The sequence below is a fragment of the Myxine glutinosa genome, chromosome 6 (genome assembly GCF_964187855.1).
Source record: "Myxine glutinosa chromosome 6, kmMyxGlut1.1, whole genome shotgun sequence".
NCBI classification, from domain to species: domain Eukaryota; kingdom Metazoa; phylum Chordata; class Myxini; order Myxiniformes; family Myxinidae; genus Myxine; species Myxine glutinosa.
Window position 1 is genome coordinate 37,335,914 of NC_136266.1, and position 25,915 is coordinate 37,361,828.

At 45.0% G+C, this 25,915-nt stretch overlaps 1 protein-coding gene across 2 annotated transcripts in view; it reads left to right on the forward strand.

Moving 5' to 3' along the window:
- The window catches only part of EXOC2 (exocyst complex component 2), a 183,336-nt gene that overhangs the window by 79,378 nt on the left and 78,043 nt on the right, over positions 1 to 25,915 (forward strand). For both annotated transcript variants that reach the window (XM_078779721.1, XM_078779722.1), the window contains exons 13-20: positions 3,543 to 3,667; positions 3,793 to 3,861; positions 4,436 to 4,593; positions 9,337 to 9,455; positions 12,068 to 12,126; positions 15,492 to 15,572; positions 16,465 to 16,524; positions 17,640 to 17,701. In XM_078779721.1, the coding sequence (XP_078635847.1) occupies positions 3,543 to 3,667; positions 3,793 to 3,861; positions 4,436 to 4,593; positions 9,337 to 9,455; positions 12,068 to 12,126; positions 15,492 to 15,572; positions 16,465 to 16,524; positions 17,640 to 17,701 (733 nt within the window). The remainder of the gene's footprint in view (positions 1 to 3,542; positions 3,668 to 3,792; positions 3,862 to 4,435; positions 4,594 to 9,336; positions 9,456 to 12,067; positions 12,127 to 15,491; positions 15,573 to 16,464; positions 16,525 to 17,639; positions 17,702 to 25,915) is intronic.

Consider the following 25,915-nt stretch of genomic DNA (forward strand, 5'->3'; position numbering starts at 1 on the left):
AATCCCCCCCCTCTATTTACATGAATGGTTTGGTCCATTCGCAACGACCACAGAACCCCCCCCTCATGCAATGGTTTGGTCCAAAGCGAACGGCTTCCGGAGTTTGGTAAAGCAATCGCCATCGCGTGCACAAACGCGCAGGAAAGCGAATGAATCGCAAATTCGTTTTTATTAGTGATACGAATTGAATTGGGAGAAATTGGGAGATGAATGAATTGGGAGAAATAATGCGCATAAGAAATCGAATTACGTACCGTAATGGCGGTCAGCTCGTAACGCGCTCAGCTCCGCTCGTCTCACATCGGCCACGCCTACGCAACAAAGCGTTCTGTGATTGGCTGCCGGAAAGCGTGCTGCCGGACAGTCTTCACTGTCCGGAAGTTCGCAAATCGCAGTTAGGATGAATCGTTTTAATTTAATCGCAGTTTGAATTCGTTTTAAAACATAGTTTAACGGCAACATAGTTTTCCAACGTGAAATAAATGAATACGCTGTCAAATGTGCCGTCCGAGGCAGAGTCTGATCGCCACGTTCGGCACACGTGATAGCTCGCTGCTCTCTGATTGGTTGAATCGTTGTTTGGACATAGCTCGGTAAGTAATTGTCCGATTAATATGAAACCTTGAAAAGGCACATCCTCGGGTCCCCAGCAATATACCTGGCAAGTTTCAAGTATATCGGACCCGTGGTTGTCGAGAAACAGCGGTCACAGACAAACACACAGACAGACACACAGAGATTGCTGGAATTATAGATAGACTAGGGCATTGCCCGTACGTGGGTGCCCGTTCCGTGGCCAAAAAAAAAAAAAAACGCTACCCGTACGCTCTACCCCGCCCGTACGCCCGTAAACAAAAAAAGCAACGCTCTTCGCTTCCGCCCTTCGCTCTGACTGAATTGGGAGAAATAATGCGCATAAGAAATCGAATTACGTACCGTAATGGCGGTCAGCTCGTAACGCGCTCAGCTCCGCTCGTCTCACATCGGCCACGCCTACGCAACAGAGCGTTCTGTGATTGGCTGCCGGAAGATAAGTCGTCACTGTCCGGAAGTTCGCAAATCGCAGTTAGGATGAATCGTTTTAATTTAATCGCAGTTTGAATTCGTTTTAAAACATAGTTTAACGGCAACATAGTTGAAAAGCCTTGCCTTGCTGCAAACAGCTGCTGCAAACAACAACAACATGGAAGGCTGCACTGTCCGGAAGTTGGCATATCGCAGTTACGATTATTTTAGTGTTAATGGCCAATTATTCAATTAGCGCCAACGTATTTTGGCTGTTTGCAATTTAATCGCAAGGAAAAGTAGAAAGAGAAGAGGGAAAAAAAGAAAAGCCTTGCATTAACGCATTAACGCTTGCATTGCATTAACGGTTCGGCACACGTGATAGCTCGCTGCTCTCTGATTGGTTGAAGCGTTTTTTGGACATAGCTCGGTAGGTACTTGTCCGATTAATTACAAACCTTGAAAAGGCACATCCTCGGGTCCCCAGCAATATACCTGGCAAGTTTCAAGTATATCGGACCCGTGGTTGTCGAGAAACAGCGGTCACAGACACACAGACACACAGACACACAGACAGACACACAGAGATTGCTGGAATTATAGATAGATGATTCTTACTTTGGTATATTGTTGTACTTGGTACTTCATTATCAGTGTGTATATCAGTAATGATATCAACTGTTGACTAAATGAGTGTTCACAAGGTAAAATATACTCGTAGAACGATAAAATGAACTGAACTGATAATTTGGGTTTCATGAACATTTTTGGTGATTTTTGGTGAAAATATATGAAATGGACAACCATTATATATTCACACCAGTGATTCATGAGGCGTGTATTAAAATGAAAATATACTGTTTGACTGGATTAATTTAACTGTCATAGATACTTTTCATAATCTTAAGACTACATTGACCTCATTTTGACCTCTCAAGGTCTTCAAAGCTCAAATATTAGGTCACCAACTGAAAGAGGATATAATAATTCTTATATGTCACAACAGCTGGTAATCTTCATGTATTATGTCGTTATAGACATTATTTGGTAAACAAGAACCGCCTTTAGAGGCCATTTTCCCCGCAGAGCGGGGGTTGGCCTTTTTCAGGCACCCTGGTCCCCTTTTTGAAGCAATGTTTTATGGCCGGATGCCCTTCCTGCCGCCAACCCTGTTAGTCGCCTCTTGCAACACACAGGGAATTACCAGTGAACTGGTACTCACTTTTGCCGACCTCAGAAGGATGACAGGCTGAGTCAACCCCCCTGGCATTAATTCAGTGATCGACCGGATTCGAACCCGGGATTCTAGGATCCCAAGCCGGCACCCTAATCGCTAAACCAACACCAGGCTTGGTAAACAACACCAGGCAAGGCTGTGTTATTTGGTAAACGAGGGATGCTGAAAATCGCACCTATTTTATGGTGGGGTACCTACCTTCAAAGTCCTACTCTAGTGGTTTTGCAAGACACTTGGCAGTGCTGGCCTATTGATTCTGAATCTTAGCCATTAACATAAAATAAAATTGTGACCTGCAAAGTATAGGAAGAGGTATCTGGTCCATCCCAAAATCCTGGGTCTGGATCCCGGGCTAAATCTATGTGCCGTCCCTTGAATGGACGTTAAACTGGCTTCCCATATGTCGACATTAGTTGGTGGATGTTTAAGATCCCATGATATCCTTTCGCGAAAGAGTAGATGAGCTATCACTGGCACCATGAACAAACTCCAAATTCCTGCTTTAACCTTAGTCGAACGGCAGGCCTGGCCAGCCGGTTCCTGAAAGACTCGGGCCAAAACCTCTAGCCAACCCCACGAGAATGTGGGAACAATTGTGGCTTTTATAAAAGAAGATGGTAGCCGAGTGCCCCAGCTTTTGAGGCCACTTCACTCGCCTTGGTACATATTTCATGATATAGATTATAGGGCCCTCTAGTGGTAATAGCAGATCATATCCTGTAGTTAACAGAAAATGTCCAGTTTTGTTTCTTTTCTCTTTTGTGGTGTTGTCACTACAAAGAAGGATACTACACAAGATATAATACCCAATGTAAAGAGTCTTCTGTGGGAGGAAATTTTAATTAGCTTATGTGTTGAAGGTATCAAGTGACCTCGAAAGTATTTTGGGCTCTGAAGAGTTGAAGCTGTAACAAAAGTAGAAGTTTCATTTGGAATACATTGTTTGAAATTTTTAATCAGTTAAAATATATATAAACCTTTGGCTCCAACAAACTAATTAATATCTGTTATTTAAACCAAGCCAAATTAATTCCAGCTGTCGTCTGGGTCAAGCTATACTGTTTTCCTGGGCCTTGGCTGATCTTTGGATGGTTCTTGCTCAGGCCTCAAGTTTGGCTTCTGGATGAGACCTCAGCCCTGTTCCAACTACCCTGTTTCTGGCTTAGGCCTCAGCTTGGGCCTAATGACAATAATTCTGGCTGAGACATAAAAGGGCTGATTAATTTATGACTTAAGCTTTGCTTGACCTAAAGCGAATATGACTGGTTGTAAATTATCCAAATTTCCTGCCTTTTCACAGCGACAAAGGAAAATGTGCAGCCTCAGGTCCAGTTTGCAGAAGCTCTGACAAACGCTGTTCTTTCTCACCTGCCCAGCCTATGGAAGCTATGGATCTGCTATGTCAATGGCAGCCTCTTCTCTGAGGTTTCGCTGCTTTCTTTTTGATATGATTTGTCATTGACCATTTTCTTTTCATTTGTCCCGATGATATTACACAACTAAAGCAATGATTGGTAGAATACGGCAGTGCTTGTGTTCGTTGCACACAGACAGGGGAAAAGTCTGATCAACTGGAAAAAGCGAAAAGGATTGCCAGGCAAAAGCAGAACGATTTCCGGGTGAGTGAATATTTTGTGGTATATCTCGTACTATTTGAACAATGTTATTATTACCCTCGCCTGAGGAGCGAGGGTAATTATTACCCTCCACCTGTAGAATTTTTAATGATAATTATGACGTCATATGTCACGTGGTTCGGCCGCCATCTTGGAAAACCCGAAAAACTTTGCACTTCAATCTCCGAAAGCGCTGAATATAAAAAATTGAGAAATGGCTCATTGTAAAGAACTCTGCATGGGGAATAAAATATGTTAATGATGATGTCATAGGTGCCTCCATTATGACGTCATAATTCGACAAGTACAAAACTTCATCCGATCAAGATGAAATTTCTTGAGCGTCATGTAGGCATAAATTGGTGGAGAAAAAAAAATGATGACCATCGGTCACGTGGTTCGGCCGCCATATTTGTTTTAACACAAAAGCCTTAAAAAACACTGAAAGTACATCCTGGCGAGGGTTTGCCATCTCTGATTGCTCTTTTTCTTGTTGTTAAATAATGCTTTTGTGATTGTACTGTCGACAACCGTGTTTTGATTATGCTGGCTGGTTACTCTGTCTCTCATCCCCCAGAAAATGTTGACCGAGCTATTGTCGGTGCTGGTAAAGCTGCTCAGGGGCGCTCTGCTCTCACACAGCATGTCAGGGACAGACAAGACGAAATATGGAGGGTGGGAAGGCTATGGAGAGCTGAAGTCCCATGACATTGCACGACAGGTGTCCACAGTAAGGTGAGGTTTGTATTTCCCAGACAAAGACTTTATGTTGAAATGAAAAATCGTATTAGTATACCAAGTGTTACGTGGTCCTCCCGGTGACGACCTGGTCTCGGTGACCCCCGGACCGTGAGAGGAACTCCGCCAGAAAGATCTATTATTTCTGCGCTTTCGTAACGCAATCAATATTAATTCCAACCAAGAAAAAACCCCACACCAAGGATCCGGAATAATCGATGATATATTCCCCGAGCAATCAACCATCAACAATCAGCAATCAATAGTACAAAGATGTAAACTCATCTACATTAACTCTAAGATGGCCATCTTATACAATCCTCACGTGAGCCCCACTCCCGACTCCCTCCATGGTCAATGTCTCTCTCAATGTCTCCGTACTCCTGTAGTTCGATCTCCGCACGTGGGCGGTTGAACGGACCCTTCCTGACGTGCTTTCCCCGGGCACGTCCCGTACCGGGAACCACGGCTGCAGCGCGCACCTCCTGGCCAAGCAAAGCGGGTAAAGTAAAGCAGGCAAAGCAACACGCGGCTTGCCCAGCGCGCGCGGCCCAAGGTGCGACCCGTAAGCGGCCTTGTAGACGGTGAGGCGAACTGTGCCAGCTGCTTGGTTCCGTGCACTAACCCACAGTGACTTGACGTGTCAAAGGGTAGTTACACGTCCCGGTAACTCCTCTCGCCAGACGGGCTTTTAAACGCCGATTCTCTTACGTTGCTCAATCGATACCGCTCGCGTCTGAGCTTGGCGAGGAAGAAGAAGAATCGTCGCGTCTCCCGGACCTCGTGTCTTTTCTTCTTCCGTTTCCGGTCTCCTTTTTCTCAGAAGGGCTCCTGACCCTTTAATCACAACAACCTTTAATCGACTACACATTGATAAGCAAAGCCCTGAATAGTAATTCACATACATTCACATAAATATGTAACACAAGCCATGCACTTAGTATAAATGTTGCTCTCCCCATGCAATTTAGCATGGCCCATGCTACTGCCCGTTGCTGACCCATCTCCGTGCCTTTTAATCAAAGCATTGAATACACTGAAAGCGCTGCACCCAATGACATGGGCAATGCCGCATCACCATTCCACATAGCCAGCTCGGTTATAGATGGAAGCGCTTGGAGAATGGTCGGAAGAATTAGGAAAGAGACCATAAATCACACTTAGAGTAAAAGTGGCTCTTGATTGAACACGAAAGCGTCACTGCAATGCTACTGACATTCCTAGAAACCAATAAACCTGATTTATACATCCACCTAGTCATTACCATGAGCATTGGTTCCATTGGTAGCATCACTGAAGATGAAGCAGCTTTCACCACCATTTTGGGGCTGGTGGGGTTGAAATATTTATCACAATGCAGTTGGAAAAACAATGAACAATAGAACAGTATAAATTGTACACCGCTCACACGTTGCCCTCTATTACACCACTATACCCATTTTCTCTTGTGTAGACAAAAACTTATTTTAATTAAATTCTAAATGTTGCACAAATAATAAATTATGAACTAGAAATTAGCTCAAAATGCAAAAAAAATGAAACTGCTTTGTGCTCGAACTAAACTCGTCAAAAACAGCCAAAAAAAAGAGCAAATTTGATTAATTACTTTCTCCATATTCTCATAATAAAGGTTTGTTGAAAAGTTGATGACAAAAGCTCATATGGTTAAAAATGTTGTGGCCTGGACAAACACATTGAAGCTCAATCTATGATAACAAGCATTCTGAGTATTGCGCTGCAATACATGTCCCCTACCAAAGTTCAAAGTGCCATAACTTTGTCAAAAATGATCGAATATGCAAATTTATGCACGGTTGATGCTGGTTTTCAAACTTGATCTGAGGTATGCTGAGACACGTGTGTCACGCCTCGCCTCATTGATAAGACCGCAAGGTCGCTCCGTGGAGCGGCCTGCACGTATTGCACTGTGTGAATTATATAATTACCAACTCACAGTCTGAGGTACTAGCGATTTAGAGATATCCATTTTTAAAAAATATTTTCCTTTAATTAACGATATCTGCCAAACCACGTGACCTATCGCAAATTCCAAAAGGACATTTTAGTAGACTGACATGCTGAGCAGATCTGTGAAGTTTCCCCTCGATTGGATCAAAAATGAGGGAGGAGCTAGGTTTTAAAGGTTCATGCTTAAAAGCGTCATAACGCTGAAACCATGTGACGCATGACGTCATGCTCGCTGAATTTTTTGTTCGTCACGGGTATGCGATTCTGCCTGCAATGCTTGGCCTCGATCTGTTCAGCCGTTGCAGAGAAAACGGGGTTTTCGTGTTTTCACGAAAAACAATATGGCGGCCGAACCACGTGCCCTGTGACGTCATAATTACCATTAAAATATTCTACAGACCGAGTCCCCCCTACGGTGAAAATTTGATCTCAATCGGTCCTATTATTGCAGAGAAAATCTTTTTTAAAGGAAATTAAAACTTAAAATGGCACTGAGTTAAGGATCATCAGAATTATCAGAATTCCCAAAGTTCAAAGTGCCATAACTTTGTCACAAATGATCGAAACGTCGTGAAGTTCGAACTTGATCTGTACCTTATCATGAGGAAACCATGTGCCAAGTTTGAACTCATTAGCGTTAAGCGTTTAGAAAAAGAGTCCGGAAAGCTGTTCTTTGCGTGACGGACTGACTGACGGACTGATGGACTGACGGACTGACGGACTGACGGACGGACTGACGGACTGACTGACTGACGGACGGACTGACGGACTGACAGACTGACGGACGGAGGGACGGTGTGCAAACCTATAGTCCCCTCCGGTGTACACCGGTAGGGGACTAATAAAAGGGTGTGTGTGTGTGTATGTGTGTGTGTGTGTGTTTTTGTGTCAGTGTGTGTGTGTGTGTGTGTGTGTGTGTGTGTGTGTGTGTGTGTGTGTGTGTGTGTGTGTGTGTGTGTGTGTGTTTTGTGTCAGTGTGTGTGTTTTTGTGTCAGTGTGTGTGTGTGTGTCAGTGTGTGTGTGTGTGTGTGTGTGTGTGTGTGTGTCAGTGTGTCTTCTCCATAACTCAAAAATCATGAAACCGAACAGCCCCAAACTTTGCATGCACACAAAGGGAACTCCAAGGGAGTGCATGAATGATAACGGGATGTTTGGGTAAATGTAAATGCCCCCTTTTTTTTAAAGGTAATTAATGAAAGTGCACTCTACGGGCTGCTTTTGCAAGCCATGGCGATACGGTAGACAGCGCTACTTTGTTTGTTTTTTAACATACACTTCCTGATGGCCTCACACCATTATGTTAACTCTGATTGAATTTGTTTTCATTTCTGGTAGTCGCTAAAGTAGATTAAGAACTCGGTGAAAACAAATTCTGTGAAATTTTTGAACAATTCAATTTTTTTTTTAAATAACCACCCAAAGCCGTGATTCCCTTTTAAAGGGGTAGTATATGCTATGCATTCTACCACTTGGCCTCGCACCCTTTTTCCCTATCGCACCCTATTTGGAGACTGATTATTTGTGAAGTCTACTCAACTTGTATTTACATTTTAGAGGTCCCTCAAGTGTTCCACACAAAATTAAAACAAATCTGGTGGAAAACGGATGTTTTAAAATGAAATCACATCATTCTGTGTGCTCTGCAGCAAAAGTAATCACGTGATTAAAGTACGTGCTGGCAGGATGACGCTCTATCTGCAGGGCTTATGTTACACATGATTGTACTAATGGATGCACCTGAGGCTGTTACACTTGCGCTGAAATATATTTGAGGGAAATCTGAAGTTTTTGAGGGATTACACACCTTGATGATATTGTAGAATTTACATTTTGAGGTCTCGCTGGTAGAAGTATTCATCTAGATTCTAGATGATGGCACATCCTCCTGTACCCCAATCATCCCTCTCCTGCTCTCCTCTCGCTCTCCTCCTGCTCCCTGCTCTCCTCTCCCTTGCCGCCTACTCCCCTCTCCATCACCTCCTGCTCCCTGCTCATCCCTCCTCCTCCCCTCTCCTCCTCCTCCCCCTCCCTCTCCTCTCGCTCCCCGCTCACCCCTTCCCCTGTTCCCTGCTCACCCCTTCCCCTGTTCCCCGCTCACCCTTCCTGCTCCCTGCTCACCCGTCCTCTTCATTCCTGCTCACCCTGCCCCACTTGATCCCAGGTCACCTCTCTCCTGTTCCCCCATCCTCCTCACCATTCTTCTGCTCCCCCATCACCATCCTCCTGCTCCCTCCTGCTCTCCCCGCTTTCCTGTCCTCCCCCTCTCTCCCATCTCCCTCACTCTACCCTCCCCTCCTCTCTTAATATTACCATCAGTGAAGCGGCTGCATTGTCTGCAATGCCAGGTACCTTTGCTCGTGGTAAATAGTCACTCAAATTTTTTTTTTAAACCCCCGGCCGTCTCGTGCTTGACGCGCTGCAAACAGGTGGATAAGGTTTAATTGTACTCATTGTCACCTTGCCCACATTTTGACCCAATTATTCATTAGTCTTCTCATGATAAGGGTTTATTGAAAATTTTATGATAAAGTTATGCCCTGCACAGACAGACATGGAGATAGACAGATGCAGAGGCACATAAGCAATTTCAAAACCCCTTCTTCTGCTGTGTGGAGGATGGGCTAATAATGAACAATTATTTTGTTATTTATTGTGAGGGGGTAAAATGACTGGGGAGACTCTATAGTCGTACGAGCTTATGGTTATATTTCAATGTATTTTTCCATATGTCTTCGGCTCATGAGCATGTGCTGGGTCCACCTGTTTATGCAGAGAGACTGGGGAAGGTCTGGCTGGTTTGGATATTCCAGCCGACATGCTGGTTGGCCTGCAGGACCTGACACTGGACCTCAGAATTCATGCTGTCACCGTGGCATTACAACATGCTGCAAGTGGGTCACATTGATTTATTTAGCTTTTTGAACTTTGTTTTCACTTCCCATAGAAGGTGCATGCCGCAAATGTTATGCATTTACATTTGGGCCGGCTTCAAAAGATAATTTCACTTTTTTTTTTCTAACTCATCCATTTTCATTATTTGTAAATACGAGTATTACCTGAATTTGTAAATTGCACTTACACCTTAAGTGTGCAGCATGCATTGTAACTCTTCATAGTCTGCATAACAAAGCATTAAGAAAGCATTTGCCCTTCTGGCCTACCATTTGCCCACCCAATTAACCACAGGTTTTTCTTGAACGATCCAAACCGTAATACAATGTAGTATAATAAATGATAATGTTGCATTCTGAAAGGGTTTCTTAATTCAGAATTTCACTGCATTTTTGAGACAATCAAGAATGTCATACGAGTTAGGAATCCTGACAGTTGTAGCTCTTCTTCTTCAACCTTTTCTTTTTTTCATTTCTACGCATCCGCCGATGACGTCGCCAGAGGCATTGTATTTTCGGGTTGTCTGTCCATCCGTCCGTCCGTCAGTCCGTGATAGGTTTTCATTGCAGTGATAACTTGAGAATGACTGAAGGGATTTAAATCAAACTGAGTTCAAGTATGTACTATGATGTAAAGATGAACTGATTAGATTTTGGGGTCAAGAGATCAAAGGTCAGGGAATTTTAGGTCAAAATTCTTTGACTGCGCTAACTTGTGAACCAGTGATGGGATTTTGACCAAACTTGGTATATGTACATATTGTTACGTTTATAGGGGTAGACAATGAAATACCTCAGTCCAGGTAGATTGTATAGGGTAGTGTGCTCCGAATATCGCAAAGAAGAAGAAACCCTCTTGTAACTAAGTCGGCCCGCATGTCCAGTAAGATCGTATATTTGTTTCCATGCGCGGGGTGGAGCTATGCTAATTAGTTAGTGTACAAGGTAACTTTCCCTGTATGTAGTCGCCTCTATGGTTTCCCCTTTGTTTCTTATGACACTTGCAACACCAGCCATGCAATCCGCACCTGCACTAAATAAAAAACATAACCACCGACCGGATTCGGACATTCGACTACCACTGACACCACCAGCCGAGTTATCGCAAGGGACGGCAAGGGGGGCCGTGAGGCCCCGCCCCGAGAGGTGATGATTGGTCATGGCCGTGGAGCGATGCGATTGTGCTCGTTGATTGGCGCGTGCGTGACGTCATCACAGAATGTTCCAGCACAAGGGACAAAAAGGCAGAGCACTGCCATTTTCGCGCTCTTGGTTCCGACATTCGTTACAGACTGGACGCATTGCTCTCTCTCTCTCTCTCGTGCTGGGCTTGGTCGTGGGCGGTCACATTCGTGCTATCCCTCTGTTCCTGGCTGGGTGGAAGGCTGACGTATCCTTCTCTCTGATCCCGGTGGTGGTGGCTTTGTGACGGCTGTGTTCCGTGGCGTGTGTGCCTGAGAGACCTCCGTACTTTGTGGAGCGTCGGACGGTGGAGGAGAGAGCTTTGGCTGCCTCGCGTGGGCAGCCTGGCGGCGGTGCGAGTTCGCGCCATTGTGCGTTTCCCGCTCAAGGACTCAGGGACCCGTTCGGCGGCCGGCGCGGTTCGGGGACCACTTGAGACCAGAGCAGAGTAGCAGGCAAACGCACCACACACATTTTTACTTTCGTTTATTTATCCCTGTGTCTGTGTATGAGTCCGTATGGAGGATCCTCATTTAGGAATTAGATTTTACCGCACATTTTTTGTTATGCTGGCATTTATTTTATTAAACTCATTATTTGTTACATTTTAAATTCTTTGTCCTTTCCTGTTTATTTGTTGATGGTTCGGAAAAACCCCCGTGTCACGCCCATCCGTCCAGGTAAGCTATCGTTGCCCTCCACTGCCCCCCGCTCTTGTCACTACCACCATAGTTGAGTATACGCCTTGGAGTTAAGGCTCGGTTGGCCATCCGTCTCCCAGGTGTGTTAATTCCCGGGGACGCGACAATATTATGATGCAAAGATGAACTGATTAGATTTTGGTGTCAAAGGTCAGAAGTCATGTCATGTAAAAATGTGATACTTGAGAACAGTTGAATGGGATTTAAATTAAACTTGGTACAAGTATGTATAATGATGTAATAATGTGGGCGCAGACATATCGGTCGACGTTGCAATGTCAAAGAGTGTGCCGTTGTAGTTTTTTCTTTTTCTGTTTTCTCCTTCTCTTTGCACTCTATGAAGCACTTTACTACGATGAGAACTTTTTGAAACTGTACTTCCTTAACACAAATCCCTCCCCACGTTTAGTGCATACAATGCAAGGAAAATTTATCATACATAATGCAATAGATTCATAAATATGCAAAAATGTATAAAGGTAGAAAAAGTGTCATCTTTCCCTTAGTTTTTATTCCCCAGGATTGTTTCCCTATTTTGCATCACTTTTGTAACTTGTCCGCTTCATTGCACCTGATCCACTCAGATCTCAGAAGCTGATATATTAAGTCAGTGTGTTGCGGATGAATCAGACGTGGTGGGCCAAATCGCCTCTATCTGCAACTCAAGTTTCCTTGTATTTACCTGTGCTTGTAATTCTAAGTCCTGTCCATATTTCCCTGTCTACACAGATGTCAAACAACTTGCAATCACGGATTGGCTTCAAAACAATCAGGGCATTGCTTCTTTGGTGAGTCTTTTTTCATATATTAAATTAAAACAGCAATAAACCCCTGCTCCCTATTATGGGAGTGGTAAAGGGGGTGGTGGGGGAGTGATGTGGTGGCCATCCATTTCGTAGAACGTTCCGATGCACACACCAAGTACAACCACCAAGTTTCAATTCACTTCGTCCCACAAACCAACAGACACGTATATTTCAACGCATTTCCCGCACATATATGATGACTATAGGTTTCATTATACTACAACGCAGATAATTGATGTATTTTAGAATGATTTGTACAACTTCTGGGAGTTTGATTTATTTTTTAGCGATAACATCCAGTTTTCAAGTTATTATGTTCAGTGGTGCAGGAGTGCCTAACTTTTACTAAAAGTAAAAACCTAACTTTGACGTGGACATCCCATCTTAGCATAATGTTCCCATGCACACCCAGAGTACAACCACCACTTTCAACCTGTTTCGTCCAGCAGTTTAGGAGTGCATAAAATACAGAGCACATGTGTAAATTGGTGCGTGTAGTAATTTATATCGTGCTTTAGTAGATTTGAATTTTACTATTAACGGAATTTTGTATTGAGGCATCATTTCATACATGAGGGAAATTGAGCCAGACAAGCAGGAATGTGGGAAGAAGGATCATACAAACAGGAATTTGTTCTAAAACAGGAAGTACCACACCCAACTCCCATAAGTTCCTAAGACAACCACATTCTGTGAACATGAAATCTCAACGCTGATGGACGAGGCCACTGAATGGTCTAGGACAGAGAGTTATGTAACTGGGGCGTGCTTGGGGTAACAGGACATTAAAGACTGCACTCGGCATTTTTGGTGAGAGGTCAGTTGGTTTCAATGTTTTCTGTGTGATCGAACTGAGATGAGGATGAGGCAGCAGTAGTTGGGGCAAGAGAGCACTTGGGAATGTACGAGTATCACGTAGAAATGAGCGAGTGCAGTTCATCTGTCTGGAATGTTGCAGAAGGACTGATGCCAACTACAAAAGGAGTCTTTGCTCTTCCATCTGCTTGTGAGCCACTGCAGCAGCACAACTAGTCAAGTCAATCAGTGTTCCCAATGTAAGCTTCCGGTAGCATTGCGTCTTTTCTCCTTGGCATCACTCCCACTGACACCAACGACCCAAGGTGGAACTGCCTCTGTCTCTGCCTGTGCGTTTCCATTTCACGGAACGTGCTGCCATCTTTTTGTCTCTCGTGTGCCCTATTTGTTCTTCCGCCCTCCTCCGTTTGGTGGTTGAAACTTGGATGTGACTGCACAACAGCAGTCTGTTGACATCCCGATAGCTTTTTTGTCGATCTTCCCATTGGACGCCTGATCACTGCCAGGCTTCGCATGCGGCCTTTGTCCTTTCCAACAGCTAAACCACCTTGCTACCCATGAAGTCATTTGAGCCTGCTTTCTGGATTGTAATATTAAGTGCTGTGTTTCAATTACATTTAAGATGACGGGTAAGTTTAGCTTTGGTATATTGCAGTTTTATTTCTGGATGGTACTATTGGATTTTTCTTATGACAATAAACATGTCAAAGACTGACACATAAAATGTCAAAATATGTCAAAAAGACAAACTGACACATAAAAGATTAAACATGACAAAGGGAGTGGGAGAACAAGATGGAGAGCAGGGACATCGGGAGATCTGTGGGAGGGAAAGGGCTTGGGGGGGAGGAGGCATGGGAAAGGGGGGCTAGGGGAGGGCGGGTGGGAGAGGTAAAAAAAAACAACACGTGGACACTGCCAGAAGAAAAAAAAAAAACACGTCTGCTACTTCATCCTCCGAATTGCTTGGTTATGCGAGCCACACTATTTGGCTCTGTGCTCAATGTTGCATCTGCATTGGGGCGTGGCTTCGCTGTGCCTTCCTGAGGAGGTGTGGGCTTAGTCTTCCAAATATCCGTGAGCGGTATCAATCCCCAGTCAGGTGATATATAAGATTGAATAAACATTCTTTGTGAGACATTTTAGTGAATTGTGTTGTTGACAAAGGAGAAATTAGTTGACAAAGTTGACAAATTAGTTGACAAAGGAGAAATCAGATATACGGACTAATTAACCGTTTGGACTAAATGGGGTATTAAATTGTCTTTATAGCTGTGTTAGCTTCGTAATTTTTAGCTCACCTGGAATGTAGTTACAGGGAGCTTATAGGATGGCGAGTTGTCCGTCTGTCAGTCCGTACACACTTGCATCTTCTCCGAAACAGCTGACGGGATTGTGACCAAACTCGGCTGAAATGATACTTGGTATCTTGCAACTCATGCTTGCTCACCGTATTATAAATTGGGGTCCACCAGGGGTCAAAGTAGGTCTAGGTTTGACCCCCCCCTCTCCTGACCACGCCCCCCCCCACCCCCCCAAAAAATAGGTATTTGCTTTCTTCTCTGAAACTACACACACGATTTGGATTCAACTTGACAACAACCTTCATCACCGTGGTGTACTAAATTTTGTTCACTGCATTAAAAAAATTTGGGCCCCAAAGGGTTCTTATGGGGGGGTTGCTCCCAAAATAGGTAGTTTTTTGTTTGGTTAAAGTCTTATGATGATTAAAGTCTCTTATGTAAGTATGATTCGACATACTGTCCTGTCTCCTAGCAACCATTGAAATTGGTTTAAATACCTTTAGCTAGTTTAAATACCTTTGTAGTTAACTGCTTTATTCTACCAGGTGAGCACCCAGGGGTATTGCCCCTATTTTTAATTGTATGTTTATTATGTGATGTATGATGATTGTTGACTTATTTATAACTATCAGTGACTAGTTTAGTTTAGTATCTTAATAGTTATCTAGATAGATAGATCTAGATCTAGATCTAGATCTATCTATCTAGATATCTAATCTAACTATCTATTTATAACTATCTAGAGATTTATAACTATCAGTGACCAGAGCCCTGGTGTTGGGCTAGCGGCTAGGGTGCCAGCTTAGGATTCCTAGGATCCTGGGTTCGAATCCCGGTCGATCGCTGAATTAACGCCAGGGGGGTTGACTCAGCCTGTCATCCTTCCGAGGTCGGCTAATTGAGTACCAGTTCACTGGTAATTCCCTGCTTGTCGTAAAAGGCGACAAACAGGGTTGGCGGCAGGAAGGGCATCCGGCCGTAAAACATTGCTTCAAAAAGGGGACCGAAAAACAACAACAACCACTGTCCCCGAAAAGGCCAACCCCCGCTTGCGGGGGAAAATGGCCTCTAAAGGTGTTATTTTATATTATTATTTAGTGACTAGTGATGCCGTAAAAACGAGAACATATTTGCACTGTAATCTGTTCGTTGCATCAAAAGTTGTCGTTTTTCTTTGTGAATGATGCATTTTCCCACATGTTGGTGGCGCTGTTTTCTCTGGCACAGCCATTTCATTTTGAGCAGCACATACGCTTCATGCTGCAGTCTCTGCAAGATGTGGTGAAGTGCAAGCCGGGTGAAGTGAGCGTGAGTTTCTCACTCGCTCTTCCAATTCTCCGCACATCAAATTGCACACTCCCACACCGCTCCGCTTGCGCAGCTTCTTCTTCCTACAATTTGCTTGCTCAACTCCCTTGTGTCCCTCGATCTACAGCTATTTCCCTCTGCATGCCTCACATGGTTTTGGTGTTAATGGTGACGTGGGAAAGAGAACAAACAGAAACCATCTTCCTTGTCAAATATAGTGAAATTTCCAGATCCATTCTAACCATCCAGATTGGTGAAATACAAAATAAAGCTACTTTGAGATCTATCATCATTTCTCTAAGGCAAGGGTTGCAGGAGAGTTTCTCAACGGCCCAGGAGATGGCGCTACAAATGCATATGGGGTTATAACATCATGTGCACACACTTTATAAGGGAAACAGGAGGTCACAAAGAACTAGAACGGCACTCAGTAGAGCACATACCTCCGCCAGGATGAACAGTTTACGTTTTGCATCCCACTGGTAGGCCGGATCAGCATCCGGACTTGAACCAAAATCTAATCGGCTAGTTCTTGTCACCAACTTAACCCATCCACCAAATTTTGTCAAAACCTGTCCACAACCTTTTGAGATATCGTGCTATATATTGATTTTGGCATCATCCCTCAATGGTGAAGCATCACTTTACAAAGAATTTATGTTCTCGTGTCCGGATCTGGATCTTCACCAAAATCGAATCAATTCGTCCTTGTCAAACACCAAACCTGTCCACCTAGTTCCGTCCGAATCTGTCCATATCTTTTTGAGATATCCTGCTCAAAGACAAACAGATAGGGGTGAAAACATAACCTCCGTCCGCCTTCGGCGACGGAGGTAACAAACATTTCAAACATGGAGGAAGTTTGTCTTCATTATCATTCATTTTTCACCAGGTGTTTCTTCAAGAAAGCAATCAGAAGATGGTCAGCGACATGTGTGTCAATATCGTGCAGGTGAGTTCCGGGCAAAAAGGTGATGTTTGTGTTTTTATCGTCCTTTCATTTGGGTTGTTCAGAAAAGCCGGTCCTGTTGAATTATCATTGCAGGGCCTCTCATGTCATCTCAAATTCGTCCTTGTTGAAAAACCTTTTCACATTTTAATCTTCACCATTTACCTGCAAAATTTGCCTTTTGATCTGTGCAGTGTCGAAAAGAAAAAAAAAAAAACTTTTCGTTTATTTTATTTTATTTCATATATTTTATTTACTTTAATATATTTTATTTCAAATGCTGGTGTTTGCCAATATATTTAATGTATCCATGTATCCACATCTGTGTTATCCACAATCAAAATACTTATTGTGCAATAAGTGATCTTTAGGGAATTTTTGACCCTTTCTTTCACTTTACCTCGATCTTCTTCCAACGTCCTTTTCCTTCCCATACTGTCCCTTATCCTCCTCATTTCTCTTTGTTTTCTTCACTTTGTTTCTCAATCGACCTACACCCTCCCTCCCCCCCCACCCCCCCAGCCTCCCCCAGCCCCCTGTCCCCCTTCATCCCACCCATTCTAGCTTCCTCCCTTCCAATATAGATGTGTCCCCACCTGTCTGGTTTCACCTTCAGCATGACCTGACTGATGGGCCAATGCTAGTTGGGTATTCTGATTTTGGAATATGGAAACGCAATTTGGATTTCGTCAGGCTGGTGTAAAGGTAGCCCACTTTACTCTGACCTGTCTTGTCTGTGTTAGATTATTGACCCGATTACACAGATGTTGAGCTGGGAACCCGTCTGCTAGCAGTTTCCTGGTGGACTCTAAATATCGCATCGTGTGTTTTTTGGAAGTGTTGGCGAGTTATTGCCGGCACCCTGACCAAATTCTGACTTCCTGCCTTAACTTGGTCCAAAGAGGAGTTGTGCATATAAAACCAGTGGTGCCTATTGAAACACCAGACTACTACCAGATCTGTGAGGTCATGGGTCAGTTATTAATGAACAGAAATTTGTGTTTTATTTTAAGCAATTATGTGGTCACATGACACTGGCGGTTATATTCCCTAGGTTTTTTTTTTTTTTTTTTTCTTGACGTAAGACTCTTCCACATGTTCTCGCATGTTTGTGGCAGGCATTCATGGGCTGTCTGGAGGACCTCGCCACTCACCCCTACCCAGGGACCGATGGAGCCCAGTGAGTCGATATTGTCCTGAGTTCTTCTCTAGACCCCTCCATTGGTTTTCCTTAACTTTGTATCAGAATTATGACCAAATTTGAACTGAAAAGCAACATTAATGGCATTTTAACATTGCATTGCATTTTAACATTCTATCTTCATACCATGCATTTTCATACCTTCATACATGCATTCTACCTTCATACCTTCATACATGCATTTTAAGGCCATTTTCCCTGCTAGAGCGGGGGTTAGCCTTGCGGTCCCCATGACAATGTTCTCCATTTTGCCCTATTTTCTGCATCTCTCCTTGTTAACCCCCTTGCCCGCATTTCTTCTTCCACCATCTTTAGCCAAGTCTTTCTCGGTCTTCCCCGTCCTCTACTTCCTTCTACATTCATTTCCATCACTCTTCTCAACCAGTCACTTTCATCCTTCCTCAACACATGACCCAACCATCTCAACCTGTTTCTCTTCACAGCATCCATCACAGGCTCTATTCCCATAATCTTTCGCAATTTCGCAACACCTACCTTCATATAAGCCCTGGTGTTGGGCTAGCGGCTAGGGTGCCAGCTTAGGATCCTAGGATCCTGGGTTCGAATCTCAGTCGATCGCTGAATTAACGCCAGGGGGTTGACTCAGCCTGTCATCCTTCCGAGTTCGGCTAATTGAGTACCTGTTCACTGGTAATTCCCTGTTTGTCGTAAAAGGGCGACAAACAGGGTTGGCGGCAGGAAGGGCATCCGGCCGTAAAACATTGCTTCAAAAAGGGGACCAAAAAACAACAACAACCACGGTGCCCGAAAAAGGCCAACCCCCGCTTTGCGGGGGAAAATGGCCTCTAAAGGTGTTTTTTTTTTTTTTTTTACCTTCATATAGCATTATAATATTTCTGCTCATTTATTTTTAGCCTCTTCATTTGACATTTGAGGATTTTATCATAAAACGCAGCTTTGAAACTGTCCTCATGCAGGACTTCTATGCTGTGTGTTTAAATGAAGAGAAAGGGGGGCCATGACAGCTGGTATCAATTGATTCCATTAAGTACAGATTTGGAGCACGAGTCATGTGAATCATTTGTATTTGTTCAGGATTAGAGTTTGCCCTCTGGAATTAGTCATTGACTGATACATTGTTAAAATAAATGAATGGGGCATTCATTCCAAGCTAAATCAGACAATTTTTCTTCTCTTATATACAAGAACAACACACTGACAGGGTGAAGTGGTATCGAGTGAAACAGCAATGAACTGACATTTGAGCAGTGGGGAAACATTTGAGCCAATAAGCAAGGGAGGGTGGCATAATCTTTGGGGGTGGGGGGGGGGCGTTCTTCGTCTAGAAGGTCGAAGATTCGATTCTGATCCAGGCCAAGTGCCAAAGACTTGAAAAATGGTAAGTGCTGCCTCCTTGCTTGATGCTCATCATTTAATGGTCAGAGCATCGACTAAAAACATAGGTTGCCAGTGCAGAGGAAAAAGCAATGTTGTAAAGAAGGTGCCAATGGTACCCAGGATGCCCTGGGACGTTGCATCACTTTACCCCTCAAGTCAAGTCAGTATTGGTTTATCGAGTCACGTCCGGTGTTGTCTGCTATATTTGTCTGCATGTGTGTGCGCGATTGAAGTTGCAGCTCCTCCACATTGCCTTACACCATATATATTGTTGCGGATATGAGGATTGCATTTTTTTGATTGTGTGTATTGTAGTGGTAAATTGTTGTGTAACATTGGTTGGATATGGCCCCTCCTGCCTCCAGAGTTGTGTAAAGGTAAAAAGGGCGTCTCGGTAGTTAATTCCATGAAACACCACATTGAAGGACCCGATAAAACCCTTGTTCAGTAGCTTATATCTTATTATGTGTTTTAGAGTAAGGCCTTGTCTTCCATTAGAATAATACTCCATTGCACCGAATCAATTAAGAATAGCTCCCCTTCAATACTTCCATTTCCCAGCCAAACTCTCCATCTGCTGGTAAAGCAGTTCACAAGCATGGGGTGCACGCCCTCTCATTTCGCTGCTATAGTGAATATGTGCTCCGTGCTCTATTTGAACAGGAGGGGCGGGGTCGCCCGGGAGAGGCAAGCTCAGAGCGCGCCACGAAGGGCGGGGCTCTTCAGCCCCATGCCCAAATAAGGAAACAAGCCCGTGGCTCGCCACGAGGGGCATGCCGTCGGCGCCATGCCCAAATAAGGAGACAAGCCCGTGGGATTACCATACAAGGTCACGAAACAGAGCACGGGGGAGGAGGGCGGTACCGAAACCAAAGGGGGCGTGTCAGACCCGCGCTGAAGGTATGAGAGAAGGGTGCGACGATCGCTGGGAAAAGCTACACCAGAGATACGGCAGATGAGTCCAGGTGCGTAAGAGGGTTGGCAGTCCACCGGGAGAGAGTTCAGAGTTGCACCGGAGTTGCGTGAGAGATACGAAAAGCCTTTGACAAAGAGCCGCTTCAACCAGCCCCGTTTCGACCCGCCGAGTGACCCTGCCGGCGTGCGCTGTAAAGCCGAATACAAGCAGCTGCCGGCTCCTCGCTTCCCGCCCGGAGTGGACCTGCTCGCTGTGCCCTGTGATCCCACCTGCTCATCCCTCCAAACGATTCCTACCCTTCCATCCATTTGCGTACGTGAGTTTGTTCTGTTCGTGCTGTCCTGGGTAGTAAACTAAGTCAGTATAAGCTAGTAATTTGCACTGTGTTACCTGCTTTTTCATGTCCGCTGTAAATACCCGTGACTGCTCTTTTTGCTTATGTGTGTGTAAATAATAATAAACCCCATTACTCTTCTGTACGTCTTCTTCCTCTTTGCATTCGTCGTCTTAGTCTTTTCCCCATTGAATATCTGTGGCGCGATACGGCCAACGTTTGGGTGAATCGGGTTTAGTCGGGGAACAACTGTTCGGTCGCGGAGCCTCCGCTCGGCAAACATACCATCCTTAACCGCGTACCGTAACAATATTTACAGTCACGTGAAAAAGTAAGTACACCCCATGTAAAGTTTTGACTTTTTCAACATATTTCAACATACAGATATTTGATCTTCATTTCAACAATATTGATAGATAAAGGTGATATAATATAACAAATATCATGAAACATTTACATTTTGTAGTCCATTGTATAATTTAAACAAACATAAATGCAAATTTCGCATGTGGAAAAAGTAAGTACACCCCTACATTTATCACTACTTCAAATACCTAAAATTAGAATCAGGTGCACCAGCTCAGGTGCAAATGATTAGAACATCGTTAGAGAGGATCTTGGAGGAACCTGTCTTATTTAAACCTCAGACATTTAGTTTGGTTTGCTCTTTGTTGTTGAAGTGTGCGGCGTCACCATGCCGAGATCAAAGGAGCTCTCTGAGGCCTTCAGAAAGAAGGTTATAGATGCCTCCGAGTCTGGGAAGGGATTTAAAAAGATCTCCAAACAATTTGAAATCAATCATTCAACTGTCCGGAAGATCATCTACAAGTGGAGAAGATTCCAAACAACTGCCAACTTGTTCAGGCCAAGCCGCCCCAGCAAGTTCAGCCCTAGAGCAGACCGCAAGATGCTGAAAGAAGTCTCTAAGAACCCCAGAAGGTCATCACAGGACCTACAGGTAGCTCTTGCCACTGTTGATGTCAAAGTGCACGAGTCTACCATTAGAAAGAGGCTGCACAATTTTGATCTACATGGGAGGTGTGCCAGGAGGAAATCTTTGCTGTCCAGAAATAACATCAGGGCAAGACTAAAGTTTTCCATTGAACACCAAGTCAAAGACCAGCACTTCTGGAAGAATGTGCTCTGGGCAGATGAGTCAAAGGTAGAGCTATTTGGCCACAGTACCAGAAGACATGTTTGGCGAAAACCAAAGACAGCATTTGACCACAAGAACCTGATACCAACTGTAAAGCATGGTGGTGGAAATATTATGGTTTGGGGCAGCTTTGCTGCATCAGGGCCTGGGCAGCTCACCATCATATAATCTACTATGAATTCTTCATTGTACCAGAGGGTGCTTGAGGATAATGTGAGGCCATCTGTCGGAAAGTTGAAGCTCAACCGAAGGTGGACCTTGCAACATGACAATGACCCGAAACATACCAGTAAATCCACCAAGCAATGGCTGAAAAGAAAGAAATGGAGGGTTCTGGATGACCAAGTCAAAGTGTGGATCCAAATCCCATCAAGATATTGTGGGGGGATTTGAAATGAGCTGTGCATGCAAGAAACCCCTCAAACATCGCACAGCTGAAAGAATTCTGCATGGAGGAGTGGGCAAAAATTTCTCCCAGTCGATGTCAGAGACTAATAATAATAATAATAATTCATTTATTTTGTATAGCGCTTTTCCAGAAGCCCAAAGGCGCTTTGACAGAGTGGCAAACATAATGCATAACAATACATGAAAACAACAATTGCAAAAAGACAAGAATCAATAGGGAAATATTTAAAGCAAAAGGAGGGAGAAGGAGAAGAGATAGTCAGGGGTTAAATGCTGTGGGTTGAATGTTGAATGCAGTGTTGAACAGGTGGGTCTTTAGTGATGTTTTGAATGTGGTGAGTGAGGAGGAGTCTCTGATGGTGTGAGGTAGTGAGTTCCAGAGGGTGGGAGCAGCGATGGAGAAGGCCCTGTCCCCCCAGGATCTGAATTTGGTCCGGATGGAGGGGGTCAGGAGGTTGGTACCAGCAGAGCGGAGGTTGCGGGTGGGAGTGTGTCTGGAGAGGAGGTCAGCCAGGTAGGATGGGGCCAGGTTATGGAGGGCTTTGTATGTCAAGAGGAGGATTTTGTACTGGATTCTCTGGGGGATGGGGAGCCAGTGAAGCTTGTAAAGGACGGGGTTGATGTGGTCACGGGTCCGGGAATGGGTGAGTAGACGGGCAGCGGAGTTCTGAATGTATTGGAGTTTATTGGTGATTTTTGAGGGTGAACCATAGAGGAGGCTATTGCAGTAGTCCAGACGGGAGGTGATGAAGGCGTGGATGAGGGTTTCTGCAGCCGTGGAGGAGAGGGATGAGCGGAGACGGGCAATGTTTTTCAGGTGAAAGAAGGCTGACTTTGTGATCTGTTTAGTGTATTTGTCGAAGGAAAGGGTTTGGTCAAAGATGACGCCAAGATTCCGGATGTGAGGGGAGGTGGATACTGGGATACCGTCGATGTTGAGGGCAAAGTTATGGGTGGATTTTGTGAGTGTTTTTGGGCCAATGATGATTATTTCAGATTTATCACAGTTAAGCTTGAGGAAGTTGATTTGAAGCCAGGATTTTATTTCAGTGATGCAGTTTGTCAGGATAGAGTGGGTGTCGGTGGAGACGGACTTGGTGGAGATGAAAAGCTGGATGTCATCGGCGAAGCAGTGGAATTGGAGACCATGACGGCGGATTAAGTGACCGAGCGGGGACAGGTAAAGGATGAAGAGGAGGGGGCCAAGAACTGAACCTTGGGGGACACCTTGGGGGAGGGGAGCAGTGGGGGATTTGCAGTTATTGATGGAGATGAACTGGCATCTGTCAGAGAGGTATGATTTAATCCAAGAGAGGGCAGTGCCGGTAACGTTAAAGGTGGATTCAAGTCGGGTGAGGAGGATAGTGTGATCGATGGTGTCAAAGGCAGCGCTGAGGTCGAGGAGGACGAGAATGTTGAGGTTGCCAGCGTCAGAGGAGAGGAGAAGGTCGTTGGTGATTTTGAGGAGAGCAGTTTCAGTACTGTGGTTGGACCGGAATCCGGATTGGAATGTTTCATACAGGTTATTGGCAGAGAGACTACACAAACAACAACAACAACAGGCATTTTAAGGCCATTTTCCCTGCAAGAGCGGGGGTTAGACTTGCGGTCCACATGACAATCTTCCCCAAATTGTCATGGTTCTATTTTTGAGGCAATGTTTTTATGGCCGGATGCCCTTCCTGACGCCAACCCTTTGAGTCGCCTCTTACGACACGCAGGGATACGGTGTACCTATTCTAAACCGGGGTACACACCGGTAAATCCACGATGTCAGAGACTGGTAGACAGTTATAATTATAAGAAACGCCTACTTGAGGTTGTTTCTGCCAAATGGGGCAATACCACCGATTAGAGCCAAGGGTGTACTTGCTTTTTCCACATGCGAAATTTGCATTTATGTTTATTTAAATTATACAATGGACTACAAAATGTAAATGTTTCATGATATTTGTTATATTATATCACCTTTATCTATCAATATTGTTGAAATGAAGATCAAATAGCTGTATGTTGAAATATGTTGAAAAAGTCAAAACTTTACATGGGTGTACTTACCTTTTCACGTGACTGTATATATATGACAGTATATATCCACAAAGAAGCACCGTCCCCGTTTCCGTAACTATATATATAATATATATATATATATATATATATATATATATATATATATAATATATATATATATATATATAACACTGTGTGTGTGTGTGTGTGTGTGTGTGTGTGTGTGTGTGTGTGTGTGTGTGTGTGTGTGTGTGTGTGTGTGTGTGTGTGTGTGTGTGTGTCATGTTACCGATAGACTCCTAAACGGACAGGCTTACGTGCTTGATATTTGACATAGACATGGCCATTGAGCCTGGGACGAACATGGCTGAACTCAAAATATTTGACGATCCATATTTTTTATTCATATTTACCTCAGCGCATTTCAGCGAAGTACCCGCTAATCTCAGCCGGTTCCAGAGCAGCTCGCTGATTCGCTCAGAGCGATCACGTGATGTTCCATTACCGCCGCCAGACTGATTCGCTCAGAACGATCACGCGATGTTCCATCCCGTCACACGTCACACGTTTTTTCACCTTTTATGCGATCGTGTTTTGTATCGATTTTGTGCGATATGAATTAAATGTCTTTGAAACAGCTGTGAAACGTCTTTCCACAACCCTTCCGTAACCGATTGGAGCAGTTTATTGCCGCACAAAACGAGATCCGCGAAGCGAGTTGGTCGAGTCGTGCTAACCAAGATGGCGACACGGCGGCTTCACTTTTCACGGAGTATGAGCATTCTATATATTTTCAATTCAGTGCGCCCGTGATTTGTGACATAGACATGACCATTGGGCCTTCACGGTGTAATTTGTGCGAGGCTTTTGTCCGAGTGAGCTTGGGTCGAGAGGGCGAATGTACGGGTTGGGAATGTACGGGTCTCCCTTCCCCCGCCCGGCAACGCCGGTACTGGAGGACGTCACAGGATCGGTGAGTCTCCAAAATCCGCTTCGTGCTGTTGCGAATATGCAGGACTATGTCCGATTGTTGTGCTGCTCTCCGACCATGAGAACTGCAACGTCATTGTTGACTGGCCATCCCCTTCCCTCCCCCTTCCCCTTCCCCCCACTGTCCCCCCTTCCCTTCCCCCTCCACCCTACCCCCTCCACCCTACCCCTCCCCTTCTCCCCTCCCCCTCCCCCCTCCCCTTCTCCCCTCCCCCTCCATTTTCCCCCTCCCTTTTCCCCCTCCCCCCTCCCCCTCCCTTTCCCCATCCCCCTCCCCCACCCCTCCCCCTTCCCCCCTCCCCCGCCCTTCCCCCTCCACCCTACCCCCTCCACTTCTCCCCTCCCCCTCCCTTTTCCCCCTCCCCTCCCCCACCCTTCTCCCCTCCCCCCCTCTTCTCCCCTCCCCCCCCATTCCCCTCCCCTCCCCTCCCCCACCCAGCAATGCTGGGTACTTCTGCCGGGTCACCCCCTCCCCCCTCCCCCTCCCGCTCCCCCCTTCCCCTCCCCCCTCCCCCCTCCCCCTCCCCCTCCCCCCTCCCACCCCTCCCACCACTCCCCCCCTCCCCCCCTCCCACCCCCTCCCCCCTTCCACCCCCTCCCCCTCCCCCCTCCCATCCCTCACCCTCACCCTCCCCCTTCCCACCCCTCCCCCCTCCCCCCTCTCACCCCCTCCCATCCCTCACCCGCCCCATCCCCCCCTCTTCTCCCCTCTCCCCCTCCCCCTCCCACTCTTCTCCACTCCCCCCCATTCCCCTCCCCTCCCCTCCCCCCCTCCCATTCCCCTCCCCTCCCCTCCCCCGCCCGGCAATGCCGGGTACTTCTGCTTGTATATATATATATATATATATATATATATATATATACTTATATATATATATATATATATATATATATATATAATATATACAGACTTGGCATTTAATATGGAATTTTTTTTTTTCTTGACTTGGGTTTACTTTCTGAACTCGGTATATCAATCTGGTGAGTTTCTTTTACGCTTCGGTGATTTCTTTGTTAAAA